The following is a 16,481-nucleotide window of genomic DNA, read 5'->3' as shown; positions in this document are numbered from 1 at the left end:
TAAGGACCATACGGTATGTCTTCCTGCCTAGATTCCGAATATGTGGAAAGCCATGTGAGACCCCAGGCCACTGTGGCGCGGAGCCTGCCCCGAGCCTGTGGTCTTGAGCCCTCTGCCAGAGGGAACCCGCCCGCGGCTGGCAGCTTCGGAAACTGCACTCTGAGGCCTGGCGCTCGCTGGAGGGAGCAGGAAGCAGCAGGGCGTGCTTGCTAGCGCTCCGCGGAAGGATGCCCGCCTTTATAAAATATGAGGACTCATTACCCACGGGCAGGTTTGCCAGCTTCCTTAAAGTAATTTAAACAAACCGCTTCGGCACCGATAAGGCATTTGGAAAGATGTCGCCCAGCTTCCCTTGTGCGCTTGCCATCCTAGTTCCTCCCCGGGGTGCTAGTCACCCCTCTCCCCAGGGTTTCCAGGCACCTGAGCGAGCTTCCCCTCCCTCAAGAGGTCCCGGCTGCTCTGCTCACTGATGGTTCTTACAAGGTTGTGACAAAGGGGGCTGTGACTGAGCCTGCCCCGCGGAGGGTAGCGAGTTCACTGTCCGCCGCGGCGACAGCGCAGACATGCCATCCTGTGACTGTGAACAAGCAGCTGGAAACTTGGCGGCCCCCTTTCAAAGTGTCCTGAAACGTGTTCTGCGGTTGGAACTCTGGTGTCCACGGGACTGAAAACCGCCAGAATCAGGGGCTGCATTCGGACAGCGCATTTGATCGCTTTCAAATCCTACATCCGGCCTCCAGCCCGAGGGCTCAGAGTCGGCTCAGGAACGCGGAGGCGGATTTGGAGGATGAACCTTGGAGAGAGCGCTCGCGGAGGGGCAAGGCCCCCACACCTCACGTCTGACTGGTCTTTGAAGCCAGAGGGTGGCCTCCCCCCACAGGGCAGGGAAACAGACCATCCTTCGCCCTCCCCTAGACATCGCTTCATCCCGAAGTGCCCTTCGTGGATCTGACGGTCCTAACCTCACCCCGTCCTCAAACCGCCCGCTTTGAACCGAGTTTCTACCGCCGGGATTCAAAGCGAGGCTGCACCAGCAAAGGCCGAAAGCGCGCACTCAGAGCTGGAGAAGAGGAGACACCTATTGGCAAGAAGGCGCGCTCGAAATCAGGGCTCCTCCGGGGAAACACCAGGGGGACACCGCTTCCCAATCTGTGCTGCGCGCCCGCCAGCGCGCCGGGGACCCGCGCCCCTCCGCGCGCGCAGATGCCGGCCGGGCCAGCGGGCCCCTCCCCGAGTCGGACCCCGGGGGCTCGCGCCGGCGGCACAGGCGCGGGGGCGGTGGGCGCAGGGCTGGGGGCGTCAGGGCCAGGGCCGGGGGGCCGTGTGGGGGGCGGCAGCCTCACGGGCTTACCTTCCTCCGCCGACTTCATGGTGCCGCCGGCGGGCGGCGCGGGCCCCAAAGTTTCTCCTCTCCCGCAGCCGGCAGCCGGAGAGCCGAGTGGAAACTTGGAAGGGACTGGAAAACTGGTGCTTGGCATCCACGCGGCCGCGGCGGCGCGGAACAGGAGGAGGAGCGGGCACCGCCGGGGTCGGGCTCCCGGGAAGCTGACTCCCCGGCGGACGCGCGCTGCCTGGGCTCAGCGTCGCGCGCCCCGGAGAAATGTCATCCAGGGGCGTGTGGCGGAGCGGCTGCGGCCCGGGACCCAAGCGGCGTGGCAGTGGCAGGGCTAGGAGGGGTGCGCCCGTGCCCGGTCCCCACGCTTGGCAGCCGGATCCCTCGCAGCGACTGTGCCTGCGAGTCCGGAGTCTCAAAGTCTCGCTCTGACGCAGGGCCGGGCTCTGCCTCCTGCCTTTTTAAAGCTGGAAAACACCTCCCCCGCCTCCCGCCGCCCGGTGCTCCCTCGCCCCCTCCCTGCCATGACATCACGCCCCGCCCGCCCGAGCCGGCGCGGGCCCGGGGGACCAGTGCTGAGCGCGGGGCCCCTCCCCGTACCGGGCTGCCCCTCTTTCGGCTTTGGACGCAAGTGAGGCGGGCAGGGGCTCGCGTGGGGCGGGGGGGGGGGGGGGGGGACTGTGCACGGACCAGCCTTGGCCGGGTCCAGCGGGGGCCGAGGGAGTCGCTCCCTGCCCTGGAGCGGGGCGGCGGGGTAGCAGGGCCGAGGGGCGCCAGAGCGCGGCATGCTGAAGTCATTATGTAAAATCGCAGGCTTCCCCGCGGTGGAAATTTGGAAAAGCGCTCCCACTGGCAGGCCCGAGAAAGGAAATTCCCACCCCGCCAAATCACTAACAGATTGCACGGCAGTCCCAGGACCTCGACTTACTGTCGTTTCCCTGTGCAAATGCCCGAGCCATCCCATCTCCGGTTGCAGGAGCTGGGGTGGGCAGGGGGGCCGCGGGGCCCCTCCCCCGGCTCCGGGCCCCCGGGCCCGGCCCTCGGCTCGGGATCGGCCAGCAGGGCTGCTCTGGGCCCCGGAGCGCCGACGCCGCCGTTCAAGTAACACTTTCCTCTTTCAAATTCTCGGCCTCTGCGCAGCTCGGCTGCCAAGCGGGACCATATTTTCTCGTTGGCCGCGGATGGAAGGGACTGGAGTGTTAGGGCGGTAAAAACGTCTGGTGTACAAAACCCATAAATCTATGGCACGCCACCCTTATGTGGTTTAAAATAAACCCAAAAGCAAGAGACGTGTCTGCTGCGGGGATCCAGGAGGCCCGCGGGGTGCCGATGGGTCCCCCAGATGAATCCAGGCCCAGGACCCACGGAAATGGGGAACCCAGGGAAAGGGGGGTCTAGACAGCTAATCGGGCGGGACAGTAAGTGATAGCAAACTGCCCAGCGACGTCCACTGGACAGAACCGCAATCTCTCCGTGCCAGGTCTCCCAGTGAACCCCTCATCCCTGGGGTGTGTGTGTGGGCGTCACACTTTCCAGGAGTCACTACCTGTACACGTGCTCTCACGCTGTTAACTGGTGCCCGGGCGCAGGGAGAGGGGGGGCCCCCGCGAGGACACCGAGGCTGGGGGAACCCCCCGCGAGGACTCAGGGTGTGGGGGACTGGGCGAGGATGCTGGATGCTGTGAGAAGCTCGAATCCGGCGGGGGAGGCCGCCAGGGGGCGCCAGGACCGCGCCGTCCTCGCGCCCCCCCCCCCCCCCCCCCCCCCCGCGCCACCTCCCTTCACAAGATCTTTTTGCACTGGTGTACCCAGACTTGGGTGCAGGATTTTGCCTGGAGAGTTTCCGTTTCCCGTTCGCCCCCCCCCCCACCCCCGCCAAGGATTTTGCCTGGAGAGTTTCCGTCCACTGATCTCCGCCCGCCCCCCCCCCCCCCCCCCCTGCGCCGGAGGAGGAGGCTGAGTTGTTGCGGAGGAAGCGAAGGGAGGTCCCGAATGTCGTATTAAAGTCATCTCTGACCCCCACCTCTGCCCCTCCCGCACTTTCACACGCGTGGGCGCCCCCGCTCCCCGGCCCAGAGCCCGCGGGACCCACATGGGCGGGTGCGCCCTTGGACGGGGAAGAGCCGGAGCCGGGGCCGTTGGCCAAGGTGGCTGGTCCTCCCCTCCCCCTCGATAAATAATTTTCACTCCATCCAGAAAAGCTCTTTCCTGTCTGCTCTCAATGCCCTCCTTATTCCCCCGCCCGGTGACGGAATCCCCGTCTGTTTCCCTCTGTTTAATGCCGTTGCCGGGACCACGGTGGCCGCGCGCCAAGGCGTCGGGAGTTCCGGAGGCGGCGGCACAGCTCTGCGGCCAGCGCGCCCCCGGGTCCGCGGCGGGTCCTGCGGCCACCGCGCGGCCCCCGAGCTCCGTGCTGCGGCCGCGGCCCCTGCGCGCCCCTCCCGCCGGCCGGGCCTCCCGCTTCCTCTTGAGGTGTGTTTATAGCCGCTACCAGGAGAGACGTTACACGGATTTTATTTTAAGAATGGGTGATGACTAACGAAGTTAAAAGGAGCTTAGGGCAGAAAACAAGACTATTTTTAGATTACTGCTGTTTCTGTGGATTATTGGGGCAAATACACCGAGAAGCTTACCATTTTCAAAGTCCCCTCGGACGCCAAGCCCGTTCTCCTGGCGCGCTCTCGGGATGTTCCACCCTGTCCGGGATTTTCTAGGGACCCGGGCAGTCACGTTGGTTGGGGTTTGTGTTTAAGCACAACTGCTATGGAGACGCGGGCTTCGGCGATGTGGGCGGTCCAGCCGGGTCAGGAGGACCTGAGAAAGCTCTGGCCTCCTGCCCTGGGAGCCCCGCGGGACCTCGGCGCACCTGGCCTGGGGCTGCCCACCCTCTCCGGGAGGGGGGGGAGGGCTTCTGCTCAGGTGCCTGGCCAGGCCCACCCTTTCCTCCTGTAGCTCAGTCGCGCGCACCCAGGTACCACTTGTTGCTCAGGAACATCACGCAAACACCTGCGGGTTAAACGTGGCTGCTTGCTCTAGCTCGGTCCACATCTGAGCCGCGGTGGTGGCCGCTTTAACACTTTTCCGTTTAGGAACACTGCGCTGACTCCTCTCCCCTACAGGGTGGGTGCTACCTGACTGCACCCTTTACCCGGCGGGAAGGAGCGCAGCGGCGGGCAGAGGTGCCCGGAAGCAGGCGTGAGGGCCTGGCACTGAGCCAGAGTGTAGAGTGTGGAAGTAAGAAATCAGAATCCTGGAGAGGTCAATTACTTTTAAGTAAACTGCTGGGATTTTTTTTTTAAAGCCAAAGTAAGTAAATTTTACAGCTATGGCTGGAGTTGAGAAAGAAAGGGTTCCCTTTTCTTATACTTCTGTGTCAGCACATTCAGACTTTCCTTTTAAGTTTGGGGTGCCCTTAGAGATCTGCAAATTTGGGGTTCAGATAGCCAACACTGTGCTTTTACTTGTGCACTATCTCATCCGTGCAACCCCCACCCAAAGGCCTTCTTCATTGCCTCCCTGCCTAGCCTCAGCCTGACCACCAGATCTGAAACCTCAGTCAGTCAATCAACCAACCAATCAATCATCCATCAGTCAACTTCCCGCCCTGGGGCACATGCCCAGGGCATCAGGAAACCCCTCAAACTGCTCAGCATTGCACCTGGTTCCTCACCCTCCACACTTGGAGCAGCCACTCAGGGACCTCCTCACTGGGAGACCTCGCCCATCACTGTTACCCCTCACCCTCCCGACAGGCATCATCTCCCCATACCTCCGTTTAGTCAATCACCAGAGCCTTCTTCTCACCCACCTCCCACCCTCTTCCCCGCATCCTTATGGCCTGTCTGTTAAGTCTCCTCCCACCTCCCTAGCCCCCAGTCCCTGCCTGAGACAGCTTGCGTGTTTCCTAACCTAGTACAGGATGGGGCAAAAGGAGGTGCACAGTTGTGAGTATGCGAAACGGTTTATTCTTGTATTGTTATTTATTAATTATTTTAGTGTTTTCCATGTGAACGGCTGTACACCTGCTTCTGCCCCGCCCTGTGTGTGGTCTGTCTGGCAGGGTTCCATGTGCACTTGAGAGGAATCTGTATTCTGCTGTTGGTTGAGTGTTCTACAGATGTCTGGAATGTCTAGTTGGTCTCAGGTGTTGTTCAAGTCTTCTGGTTTCCGTTGATTGCCAGTCTGGTTGTTACATCCATTATGGAAAGTGTGCGATTGCCCTGGCCAGTGGCTCAGTGGTTAAAAGCCTCAGCATGAGCCCCAAAGGGTCACAGGTTTGATTCCCGGTTAAGAGCATGTCCCTGGGTTCCAGGTTCATTCCCCAGCCCTGGTCAGGCTGATGAGGGAGGCAACTAGTTGCTGTGTCTCTCTCACATCAATGTTTCTCTCTCTCTCCCCTCCACCTTCCCTTCCACTCTCTCTAAAAATCAATGGAAAAAATAATCTTGGATGAAGATTAACAACAACAACAACAACAACAACAACAACAACAACAAAAGAAAGTGGGGTAGTGAAGTCTCTGGTGGGGTATTTCTGTAGCACAATCAGTTTTTCCCTTTATTCCTTCTGGTTTTGCTTTATACACAGGGTGCCCCCAAAATGTATACACACTGAATAATTATAAAAGCAGTGTTTATTAAAATACATCTAATTTTCAAAATGTAATAGAATCTACATTGTGTGTATACATTTTGTGGGACACCCTATATTTTGGAACTCTGTTGTTAGGGGCACATGTGTTTATACTTGCTGTTGTCTTACTGATAGATTGGCCTTTAATTATCATGAAATTCATGAAATATCCCTCTTTATCTTTAATAAAACTTTTGTGTTAAAATCTGCTTTGCATAATTGTCTTTTTCCACCTTTGAATCCAGTGTGTCTCCTATAGCCAGCGTAAAGTTGGATTGTGTTTTATTGTTCAATTTGCCAATCTCTGTCTTTGATTGACTTGTTTAATTCATATCAATATTGTTACTTGGATTCACACCTGCCCTTTTACCTGTTTTGTTTTCTGTTTTTCTCGTGTCTTTTTTTGTTCCTCTATTCCTTCTTCATTGCTTTCTCTTATGTTGAGTGGTATTTTTCTAAATGGAGCATTTTAATTACTTAATGATTTTTTATTATAAGTTATTTTCTTATTGGTTGTCCTAGGGTTTACCACACACATTAACATCACAGGCAGCTTGCCGTTGTCCTCAGTGGTTAGTGTATTGGCTCGAACACCAAAGGGTCATGGGTTCGATTCCTGGTCAAGGGCAGGTTCCTGGGTTTCAGGTTTGGTCTCTCTCACATCGATGTGTTGTTGTTTTTCTCTCTCCCTCTCCCTCTTCCTACATCCCTCCCTTCCACTCTCTGAAAAGCAATGGAAAAAATATCCTCAGGTGAGAATTAACAACAACAACAAAAACACATCACAAGCAGCTTAATGCTAGTGACACATATACATGTTAACCCTACAGAGGCCCACCCCCTCTCTCCCTTCTGTGTTGGACATATTACAAGTAGTGATGCTACAAACCCCACAATACATGGTAGCAATTATTACTTTACCACCTGCAGCTGCTTCCTTAACCAAAACAGCTCTGCTCCACCCACTTCTTTTGTGTTGTGATTGGCAGATACATTGCAGCCTCTTACATTTCTGTTACTTATAGTCCCAGCATCACATTAGATGCACATTATTCTATACAGTTGCTTTTTCCATCAGTTATGAGAAGAAGGAAGACTATCCATCTGTCCTGTATAAGATCATACAATTCCCTTTACTGGAACAGTCCTCATGTGGATTCCATTTCTGTCTGGGGTCACTTGCTTACAACCTGAAGAAATTCCTTTAGTGTTTATTGTAAGGTGTGTCTGCGAGCAGCAAATTATCAGTTTGTGTTGATCTGGGAACATCTACATTTCATCTTCATTTTTGAAAGATAGTTTTGCTAAGTGTAGGATTCCGGGGTGCTCACAGCCTTCAGGCCTGCATTGCCTCTGCTGGGAAGTCACTGTTGCTATTATGGGGTTCCCTTGTAAGTGACACATCATTTTACTCTTGCTGCTTTTGAGATATCTCCTTGTCTTCGAATTTTGGCATTTTTACTGAGATGTAGTCAGTGAGTGGGTCTCTGCATTGGTCATTCACTGGATGTGTAGGTTATGGTTTTTCCATAAATTTGTGATATTTTCAGCCATTATTTCTTTGAATGTTTTTCTCCCCCTTTCTCTCTCCTGTCCTTCTGGTGGCCGAACTATGCATAGGTTGGCCCACATTTTTCTGAGGCCATCTTCGTTCTCTTTTTAAAATATATATATATTTTTATTGACTTCAGAGAGGAAGGGAGGAGAGAGAGCTAGAAGCATCAATGATGAGAGAATCATTGATGGGCTGCTGCCTGCACGCCCCCTACTGGGGATTGAGCCCACAACCCGGCATGTGCCCTGACTGGGAATCGAACCATGACCTGCTGGTTCATAGGTCAACCCTCAACCACTGAGACACACGGGCCGGGCCATCCTTGTTTTCCTTCGCTCTTGTTTCTCTCCGCTCTCAGCTTCCAGCATCTCCACGGACCTGCTCAGGTTCACGCAGTCCGTCCTCTGCCCGTGCACACCTGAGCTGGTGCTTCGGTGGCACCTTCTGACTCCGGAATTTCCATTTGGTCCTTTTTACCGTTTCTGTCTCTTTACGGATCGCACCTGTGTGATGTGACACCATCATCCTCTATCCTTTACGTCTTTAATCAAGCTTTTCTCTAGTTCTATCAACACATTCACAGCGAATGTTTTTAATTACTTTTTTGTTAAATCCAACACCGGGTCCCGCTCGCAGGCAGCTGTGGTTACCTGTTTGTTTTGTTTTGCTTTTTAAGTGTGTATGGGTCATGCATTCTTGCGTTTTTTGCCTGCATCGCAATTTCTTTGTTCAAAACTGGCTATTTTAGACAATATATTGGGGCAGCGTTTGGTACTGGTACCCCGCCCCTCCCAGTCTGGGTGGTGGCTGTTTGATTGTTTGTTTGCGTAGCGAGTGGCTGGGTGATCTGAGTGAAGCTCTCCCCTCCCACAGTGTTCAGACCCTGCCATTGCTCCTGGGGGGGGGGGGGGGGGCGCAGCTTGGGTGCCCACGGTCACCCCGGGATGACCGAGGTTTGGTAGGACTCTCTTGACTTGACCACACCCAGCTAACAGCCCCCCTCCTATGACTGTCCTGCTGTTCTCAACAATGCCCGGCAGGTAAGCTCCCAAAAGCGGCCGGATGGTGTCTGCGGCCGCGTCTGACGCTTGTTCTGCCCAGAGGGGCGCATGCCCCGGTCCTGCTCCCAGTTCTCCCCTCAGCCTAGGCCGCATCTTCACTGGACCCAGGACGCTCCACCCAGTTTCCTTCACCACCACCTCCAGTGCTCCCCAGCAGCCGGAAGAGGCAGGAAGGACCCCTCCTCCCCCCGCAGCTTCCAGAGGGGGCGCAGCCCTGCGGACGCCTTGATCTTGGGCTTCTGGCCCCTGGAACCATGAGAGAATGCATTTCTGCTGCTTTGAGCTCCCAGTTTGGGGTCACTTGTTAATGGGGGCCCCAGGGAACCAGCACAGATGCCAAGTGGTTTCATTTCCTTCCAGGACCCTTACCACACGCTGTTGTCTCGGTGCGGGCCGCCCGGCAGTGACCCCCACCCAGGACATCCTGGGGAAGCCGGGCTGGCAGCCGGCATGGCACCTCTGCACTGGACTGGGCTCTTACTTCCAGGCCAGCGTGTGGGCACCACTGCGTCCCATCTCAGCCTTTGTCTAAGGACCCCGCTCCATGGGGGGCCGGGGGCCGCCCCCACTCCCCACACCGGGGAGAGCCTGCAGCTGCTGGGCAGAGGCGCTCCCCTGCTGCGGGGGTGGGAGCTTGTGGAGGAGAGCGGGTCCAGAGGCAGGTCCATGAGCTAGTTGAGCATCTGCTCCCATGGGACCTGAACGCCCTCCGGAGTTCCCCCCCCCCGGTGAGAGATGGCTCCCCTTGTTTGCTTGGTCTGGTTGGAGTTGGGATTCTGTCACAACTATGGGGGTCGCGGATCATCCAAGAGCCACAGCTCAGGGACCTGGCCAAAGGGCCCCTGTTGATCTGTGAGGACGGGAGAGATGGGCTTCGCAGGCAGATGGAAAATACACAATTCTGTGAAGAGGGAGGGGAGGAAGGCGTTGAAGCTGCGTAAACCTGCCCCCAGGGTGTGCCTGCCCCCGGGGCCTGGCCAGGCTGCTCACATTTACTTGGCGCACAAGTAGGCTGAGTGGTCATGTGGTTCGGGCGGGTCTGGCCGCATCAGCTACCGCACAGGTTTGGAGATGCATCGCCTGCCCTGATCCCTTGAGGCCCAGCTCCCTGGGCCCTTCCCGGTCAGCCTTCGGCTACTGCAGGCAAGTCCCCAGGAAGCCCGGCATCTGCTCGGTGGGCCTCTGCCTCCTCTGTTCCACACTTGCAGGACGCGAGGGCCTCTGGGGCAGTCTCCATGTCCAGGGCAAGGTGGCGGGGGGAAGGCAGAGGGAGAGAGGGGGGAGGGTGGTGGAGGCTCAGGGGCCACTTTCTAAGCCCGGGGCATCTGCTCCTCAACACCTCCCCATGGAAAAATGTTACTTTTCCTTCTAGTGAGATGTGGGGCTTGCACCTGTGAATTCACATCTCTTTCCTCTTGCAACGTAAAAGCAGCTACTGTTTCTAATGGCAATATTGTAGCCTTTTCCTTAAATTACCCGGTGCTTCTGGCTGCCTTTCTCCATCTGAGCCGGGTCCGTTAGTGCCCGGGTTGCAGTGCTCAGGGAGGCTGACCCGGGGACGGGATGGAGTTGCCCGGGACTAGGTTCCATGGCTCCCCAAACTGTTTTAAACGTGTGTTTGGTTCAATAAAGCTCTAAACAAGTTTTGCCAGGCACTTTTTCCATTCATTTTAAACCCGAGTGAATTTCAAGGGGAATTTAGTCCATGTGCTTCTGATTCATTACAAGTAAATCATCAGGAGGCTGTGTCAGAAGCGTTTGATGTCCCCCGACAGCCACCGTTTACAAGCCACTGAGCCTTTTTTCTACTTAGAAACAGGAAGTGGCATCTCGCCAAAGTGTAATGAACGTGAACCCTCAGCGACGATGCTGTTGGAAAGCCCACACCAAAGAGCTCGGGGCCATGGCCCTGGACGAGCGGCCTCGGGAGCTTCGGGTGGTGGGTGGGCAGCGGTGCCGGGTGGTGGGCGCTGGTTGGCACGGCTCTCCTGCACCTGGGCTTGGTTCTCAGACAGCCAGAGTCCCTTGCAGGGATCGTGCCGTCTTAGCCACTCCTGAGTGCGCAGCTCAGGGGCATCGGCACACTCACACAGTGGTGCAGCCCTCACCGCCGGCCACCCACAGAACTCTCCCATCTTCCCAAAGTGAACTGTTCTCCGCCCCAGCCCCTGGCACCGCAGCCTGCTGTTTGGGACTGACCACTCCGGGGACCTCCCACAATGGAATCGCACAGCATTGGCCATTGTGACGGGCCAGTGTCCCTGGGTAGGATGTCCTCTGGGTCCGTCCACCTTGGAGCCCTTGCCCGAACTCCCTTCCTTTTAGGGTGAGTAACCCCATTGCTTGTCCACACCACGTGCTCTCATCCCCTCATCCGTGCACGGGCATTTGGGGAGTTTCCACATTTGGCCACTGAATAATGCTGCCTCCAGCCCTCCGGGAGACGACCCCGGTGGGCTGCTGGGTCAGGCGGTCACTCCGTTCTCTGAGGGCCCGCGTGCTGTTCCCCATGGCGGCTTCTGCCGGGCTGGCAGGTGGCCTTGTCTCAGCGGCCCTGGGGCAGGGTCTCAGGAATGCTCCCTTCCGGAGGACATGGGCTCTGGGTGAGACTGGAGCAGCGGCCTCGCACCAGGGGCCCAGGACACAGTGGGGCAGGGCTTTGGGGGCTGGAGGCCACTCCCTGGGTGGCACTTCCCACGCCCGAGGCAGCACAGACGGAGAGAACCAGGTCCCACTGAGGCCGCCATGGCCCAGGGTACATCCCCACCTGCGATGCTCCAAGGCTCGGCGCAGCTAGGAAATCATGGACCTCGCTGTCCCGTCACTGGGCCCACAGCAGGCCCGTCCCTGCTTCTGAGGGATCCACTGACCCCATGTGCTGCCCTCACAGGTTGGGCAGAGGTGTCCTCCGAGTTGACAGCTGGTCAGGCCGGCGGGGCTGGGACAGGCCGTGGGGAAGGCCTGGGGAGGGGGGGTCACAGGGCAGCAGGGGGCTGTGCTGAGTGGGACATCATTGCTGAAATGGCTAACCAGCTGGACATCCACTGGCCCATGTACCTTCTCCCCCATCACTGCCACTCCCAGCTTCCTCCAAGGACTCAGGGGACCCTACCCGGGCTGAGGACACACATCCTGCAGAGCCCATGTGTTGGGTGTCAGAGCTGAGGGGTGTCCTGGAGCCCACCATGGCCTGTGGTCGGGGTTGGGGTCCAAGGGAGGGCCCTGCAGACAAGTGGGTGAGGGTGGGAGTGGTCTGGGGAGCAGACTGGTCCAGCCGAGGCTGCCAGGCGGCCTCCGGGGAGGGTTTTCAATGCTGGCTGCCCCGAGGGACCCTCTCACCTCGAGGACCTCGCACTCCTCCTGACGCTGAGTCCAAGCGGTTTCTCTCCTCCCAGGCTCACCCACAGCTCCTGGGCCGGCACTTTCTGGCTGGTCCACCGCGCCTCAGCTCCCCGTCTCATCAGCATCGAGCCCATGCTTTTGCCTCCTAAATTCACAGCCCTGTCCTCCCATCCTGCTTTCGCCTTCATCCTGAGACCCTGGGTCTCCATAAACCAGCCAGGTCATCAGAGGGGACCAGGACAACGGCGGCCCGCTCAGCTCACCCACTGTCATCTCGCTGATGTTCCGTTTTCTCCCCGTTTTGTCACACATGAGGGTGTTGCGAGAGCGTCCACTGAGCATGCACGGAGTTTGCCCTGGTCACGGTGCTGCGTGCAGGACACAGACATGGGCCGTGACTACCTCCCCGAAGGCGCTCCTGGCCGAGGGGATGGGGGCTTCTGGCCGAGGGGATGGGGGCTCCTGGCCGAGGGGATGGGGGCTCCTGGCCGAGGGGATGGGAGCTCCTGGCCGAGGGGATGGGGGCTCCTGGCCGAGGGGATGGGGGCTCCTGGCCGAGGGGATGGGGGCTCCTGGCCGAGGGGATGGGGCCTCCTGGCCGAGGGGATGGGGGCTCCTGGTCTGTGTCCTCCATGTAGGGATAAGGATGGACTCGAAGAGCATCTCGTGGCTCTGGTCCAGCTGATGTTAGCGCTCCCCCCTCTGTTAACGAGCAGGACAGATGCTAAGCCCCAGCTCTGGCACAAGAGTGTGAGCATTTTGTCTTCAGGGTGGGTGAGGTTTAGTACCAAAGACAGGGTGCCCATGGGGTGTGTCTCTGCCCAGGGCCCTGACAACGGGCCAGTTGGAAATGCTAGGACTTTCTGGTTCTCTGGTTCTCAAGCCGCATGGTGATGAGACTTAGAAAGTTCTGGAATTAGTAATGAGTTTTCAGGACTTTGGAAAATGGATCTGAGGCCTCAGCTATCCGGGGTCCCCGTGGCTCCGCTCAGTGTCCTCTCCAATGCCCCCCAGAACCTTTTGGCCTTCTAGGAGGTGTCCCCTAGGAAGGGGCTGCAGGCAGGAGCCAGCAGGAGGTGGCAGCACCCATGGGAGCAGGTTTCCCTGGAGACCTGAGAACTCAGCATGGCTTTTGTCATGACCACGGACCATGGTTCCCATTCAGGCAGATAGACCCTGTGGCTGTCCACACCTGAGGAAGGTGGGGCTCCTTCGAGGGTGGTGGTGGTGGTGGTGGGTGACCGGGTCCATTGGGCTCTGGGCCTGGTTGTTCCAGCTCAGGGAGAGACCAGGCTCTGAACACCTTAGGCCCCAAACCGGTCTGGACCACAGGCGACCAGTGCACATTTCTTAGCTTCCAATGCCACCTGCTGGAATTTTGGGGAATTACACCCAGCGGCACCCAGGGGCTTCCTGTTCCTTCAGCTACAGCACTGGGGGCTCAACCCTCCCAGCAGGGCACTGGGTTCTCAGGACATATGCCCTGGGCCCTTCTCAGTGTCATCCCCACGCCCCCCATGCCAGATGGAGGGACATGAGAGGACACCGTAGACCTGAAGGCCAGGTTCCTGGGATCCTGGGGTAGGAGCAGATCCGTGGGAATCGGGAGTTGCCAGTCCTCCTGGTGGGGGCACCATGTGGCTTCCCAGGGCCACAGGACTAGGACCTCGGCCCTGGAGTTCTGTGCTGTCTGTGCACCTTCCCCCAAAGCCCACAGTCACTTCAGGACACCAGGCTGGGAGGGGGACAGGCAGGAAAGTCCACTCATGGTGGACCTGCCCAGATGGGTGCCAGCATCTTCTCTGGCACCCCAAGATCCGAGTTGTGTGGGGGCACAGGGACCCCCAAACTCTGCTGGAAAATCGAGGAGCTTCTGCTGACTCTCTGACCCCAGTGACCTTTACTGTGAGGCCGAGGTGGAGTCACTGAAGGACCCTTTCCACCTGAGACCAAGGTCCCAGGATCCATGATGCTCCAGGCCTGTTCTCACATCCCCACAGGCCCACACCCTTTTCTCCCCGCATGTCCCCCCCCCCCCGCTCCTTTCCCCATCCTCATCCCCGACGCGTTCCTCACCACAGTCCGGGACATGGCCAAACTCCAGGCGCCTGTGCACCTCAGATTTGGGTAAAATTCCAAGGAGCTGAGAGCCTCCGGTCACACTCTGGGCTCTGGGGAAAGTCACTTCTAACATCCCTGTGCCTCTAATGTCCGCCCTCACTGTTTATCAAGTGTCAGGAGACCACCACCCTGATGTGGTACAAGGCCAGCCCATCCCACCCCCCGCCCCTGTCATCCATCCACCCGCCTGCTCCTCCGTCTGTCCATCCAGCCATCCAGTCCACTCCATAGATGACTGAGTGCCACTGAGGTCAGGGGCTCTGGGCCATGTCCTCACCTCCTCACCCCTCAAACTAGTCTCGGTCCCTAACTCACACCCTTGTCCCTCTGCCCTCCATCACAATTGCTCCAAAATCCAATGATCTGAACACGCTGACACACTGGAGACCACCACTGATCCGTGTAAATTCCACAGAACCCCCAAAGCAGCTGCTCTCTGCCCTGCAGCGCTCTCTCCCAATCTCTGTCTCTCTCTCCTCATCTCTCCTCTCTCTCACTGTCTCTCCTCTGTGGCTCTGTTCCCCAAAGCCACTCACCTGGCCTCACAGGTGAGCACCCACCACCAGCCGTGAACACATGCCAGACCCTCCCACACACGCCTGGGCTCCCTTGACTTTGGGTTGTTCCTCCTGCTGGTCACTTCTGGAGGGTGGTCCCCATGCGGTTTCCTCCTCTGTGACCTCTCAGGCGCGTGGGCAGCACAGCCTGTGAGCCGGCCTCCCCTGCCTGCCCTGGTGCTCCCAGGCCACCGCCGGGTCTGTGCAGAAGCTGTCTGGTCCCTCTGTATCCTCAGCTTCCCTCGCACCTGCTCACAGAAGCCGTTCCCTGACCCGATTCCTGGCACTCCGTCTCACCCGGCTCCCTCCCCAGGACAGCTGCCATGCTGACCCGTAAGCTCAGCATCTGCACAAGGCGCACAGTGGACTCCCAGTGTGTGTGTGTGTGTGTGTGTGTGTGTGTGTGTGTGTGTGTGAGGGGGGCGGGGTGAGGGGGGCGGGGAGCAGGATGGTCCCTTCTCTGTGGAGCTCCCAGCAGCCCGAAGATCCGGGGACACAAGCAAACCATTGAAATGCAAGTTCCAGGCCCCCAAATGCAGAAATAACCTTCAAGTCCTACGGGCTGGGTCAGCCACTCATCAGAACTTCTGGGGCTGACGAGGCTTCCAGGGCTTAGAAGTATGAATGACCCAGGTGCCCCGCAGACCTGACGGCCCTGTCACCTGGCCCATTGCACACACATCTCCACGAGGACACCCTGCTCTCGGGCATGACCGCCACCTGCCAGCTCCCTGGGGCCCCACAGCAGCTCCCCAGGTGGACACTGTCTTCACTGCCCAGATGAAAACTCTGATTTGGACTTAGACAATCTTGGTTTCCTGAAGCCGGCCGACCTGTCTGCTCCGTCGGGTCCAACAGGAACCCAGGGCTCAGTGTGTCCCTTCCCACTTCTCAGCTCCTATTCCTGTTTGTCACAATCGAGTTGGTGGCCAGAGGGTGTGGTGTATTGAAAGGAGTGGCCACCTAGGCCACCTTCCTCAGTCTGCCAGGTACCCATGAAGCCCGGGTTCCAGTGCTAAAATCGCCTGCTTGCTGCTCTCAGCTGGGGGCAGGGGACGCATGAGGTCCAGGTCAGTCCAGACTGGGAGGGACCTCTGGGAACGTTAATGCAGAGGCAAACCAGCTGCTGCTGGGCTGAGACCAGTGAATAGCGACACCTTGTGGCGGTGCTGGGAATGGCTCCCCGAGGTCGCAGGCAAGCTTGTGGCTGAGGCCCAGTGCCAGGTGGTGGTTGGCCAGCTTCGTGGATCAGACTGTAGCTCCGGGCGGGGCCAAGGACACTACAGACGATGGGCAAACCCCTGGCGGGCTCACACCTCCGCCGGCCCAGCACCACCCTCCCCAGGTCTGGGACATGAAGGGCACAAACAGACCCAAAATGCCTGGTTCAAGGCCTGCAGCCTCAGCTTAGGAAAGTCAGGTAGCCTGACCCACCAGCCAGGAACCCCCAGGCCCCACGCTTCCTAGCAGGGGGAGGGGTAACTCCTTATCCAATGAAAATGCTGTTTAACAGCAGAAGCAGGCCTGGCGCTCGGAGGTGGGGTGACACTTGGGGACAGGCCTTCCTGCTCTGGGTCAGGTGAGTGTGTACGTTTGCAACCTGAGCAGCCAAGGACAGGGCGCCCAGCGCAGACATGGCTTTACGGTCAAGTGTGATGTCCCACGAGTGAGGACAGAACTTTAGCAACAGGTCCCACAGCTGCCACGGGACGAGGTGCAGAAACACCACCTCAGTTCACTCCGCTGAGTGTGAGGTGCCATCTCCTCGCGTCACTGGAGCACCAAGCGTTGGGCCGGAAGGTGAGCATGTGAATGGGCCACCCCACAGGGAGGGGCCAAGGGCGACACACACATCGTCCCGAGGAGCTGCAGGACATACA

The 16,481-nt window shown here is 58.4% G+C and overlaps 1 protein-coding gene across 3 annotated transcripts in view; it reads right to left on the bottom strand.

The window, feature by feature from the left end:
* The window catches only part of NFATC1 (nuclear factor of activated T cells 1), a 108,835-nt gene extending 107,081 nt beyond the window's left edge, over positions 1-1,754 (bottom strand). For all 3 annotated transcript variants that reach the window (XM_079783669.1, XM_079783671.1, XM_079783672.1), the window contains exon 1: positions 1,352-1,754. In XM_079783669.1, the coding sequence (XP_079639795.1) occupies positions 1,352-1,478 (127 nt within the window). In that variant the 5' untranslated portion in view covers positions 1,479-1,754. The remainder of the gene's footprint in view (positions 1-1,351) is intronic.
* Between the last annotated feature and the right edge of the window lie 14,727 nt (positions 1,755-16,481).

The sequence above is a fragment of the Cnephaeus nilssonii genome, assembly GCF_951640355.1.
Source record: "Cnephaeus nilssonii genome assembly, chromosome: 11".
NCBI lineage: Eukaryota > Metazoa > Chordata > Mammalia > Chiroptera > Vespertilionidae > Cnephaeus > Cnephaeus nilssonii.
The sequence above is the reverse complement of the archived record's forward strand: the minus strand, read 5'-3'. Positions and strand labels throughout refer to the sequence as shown.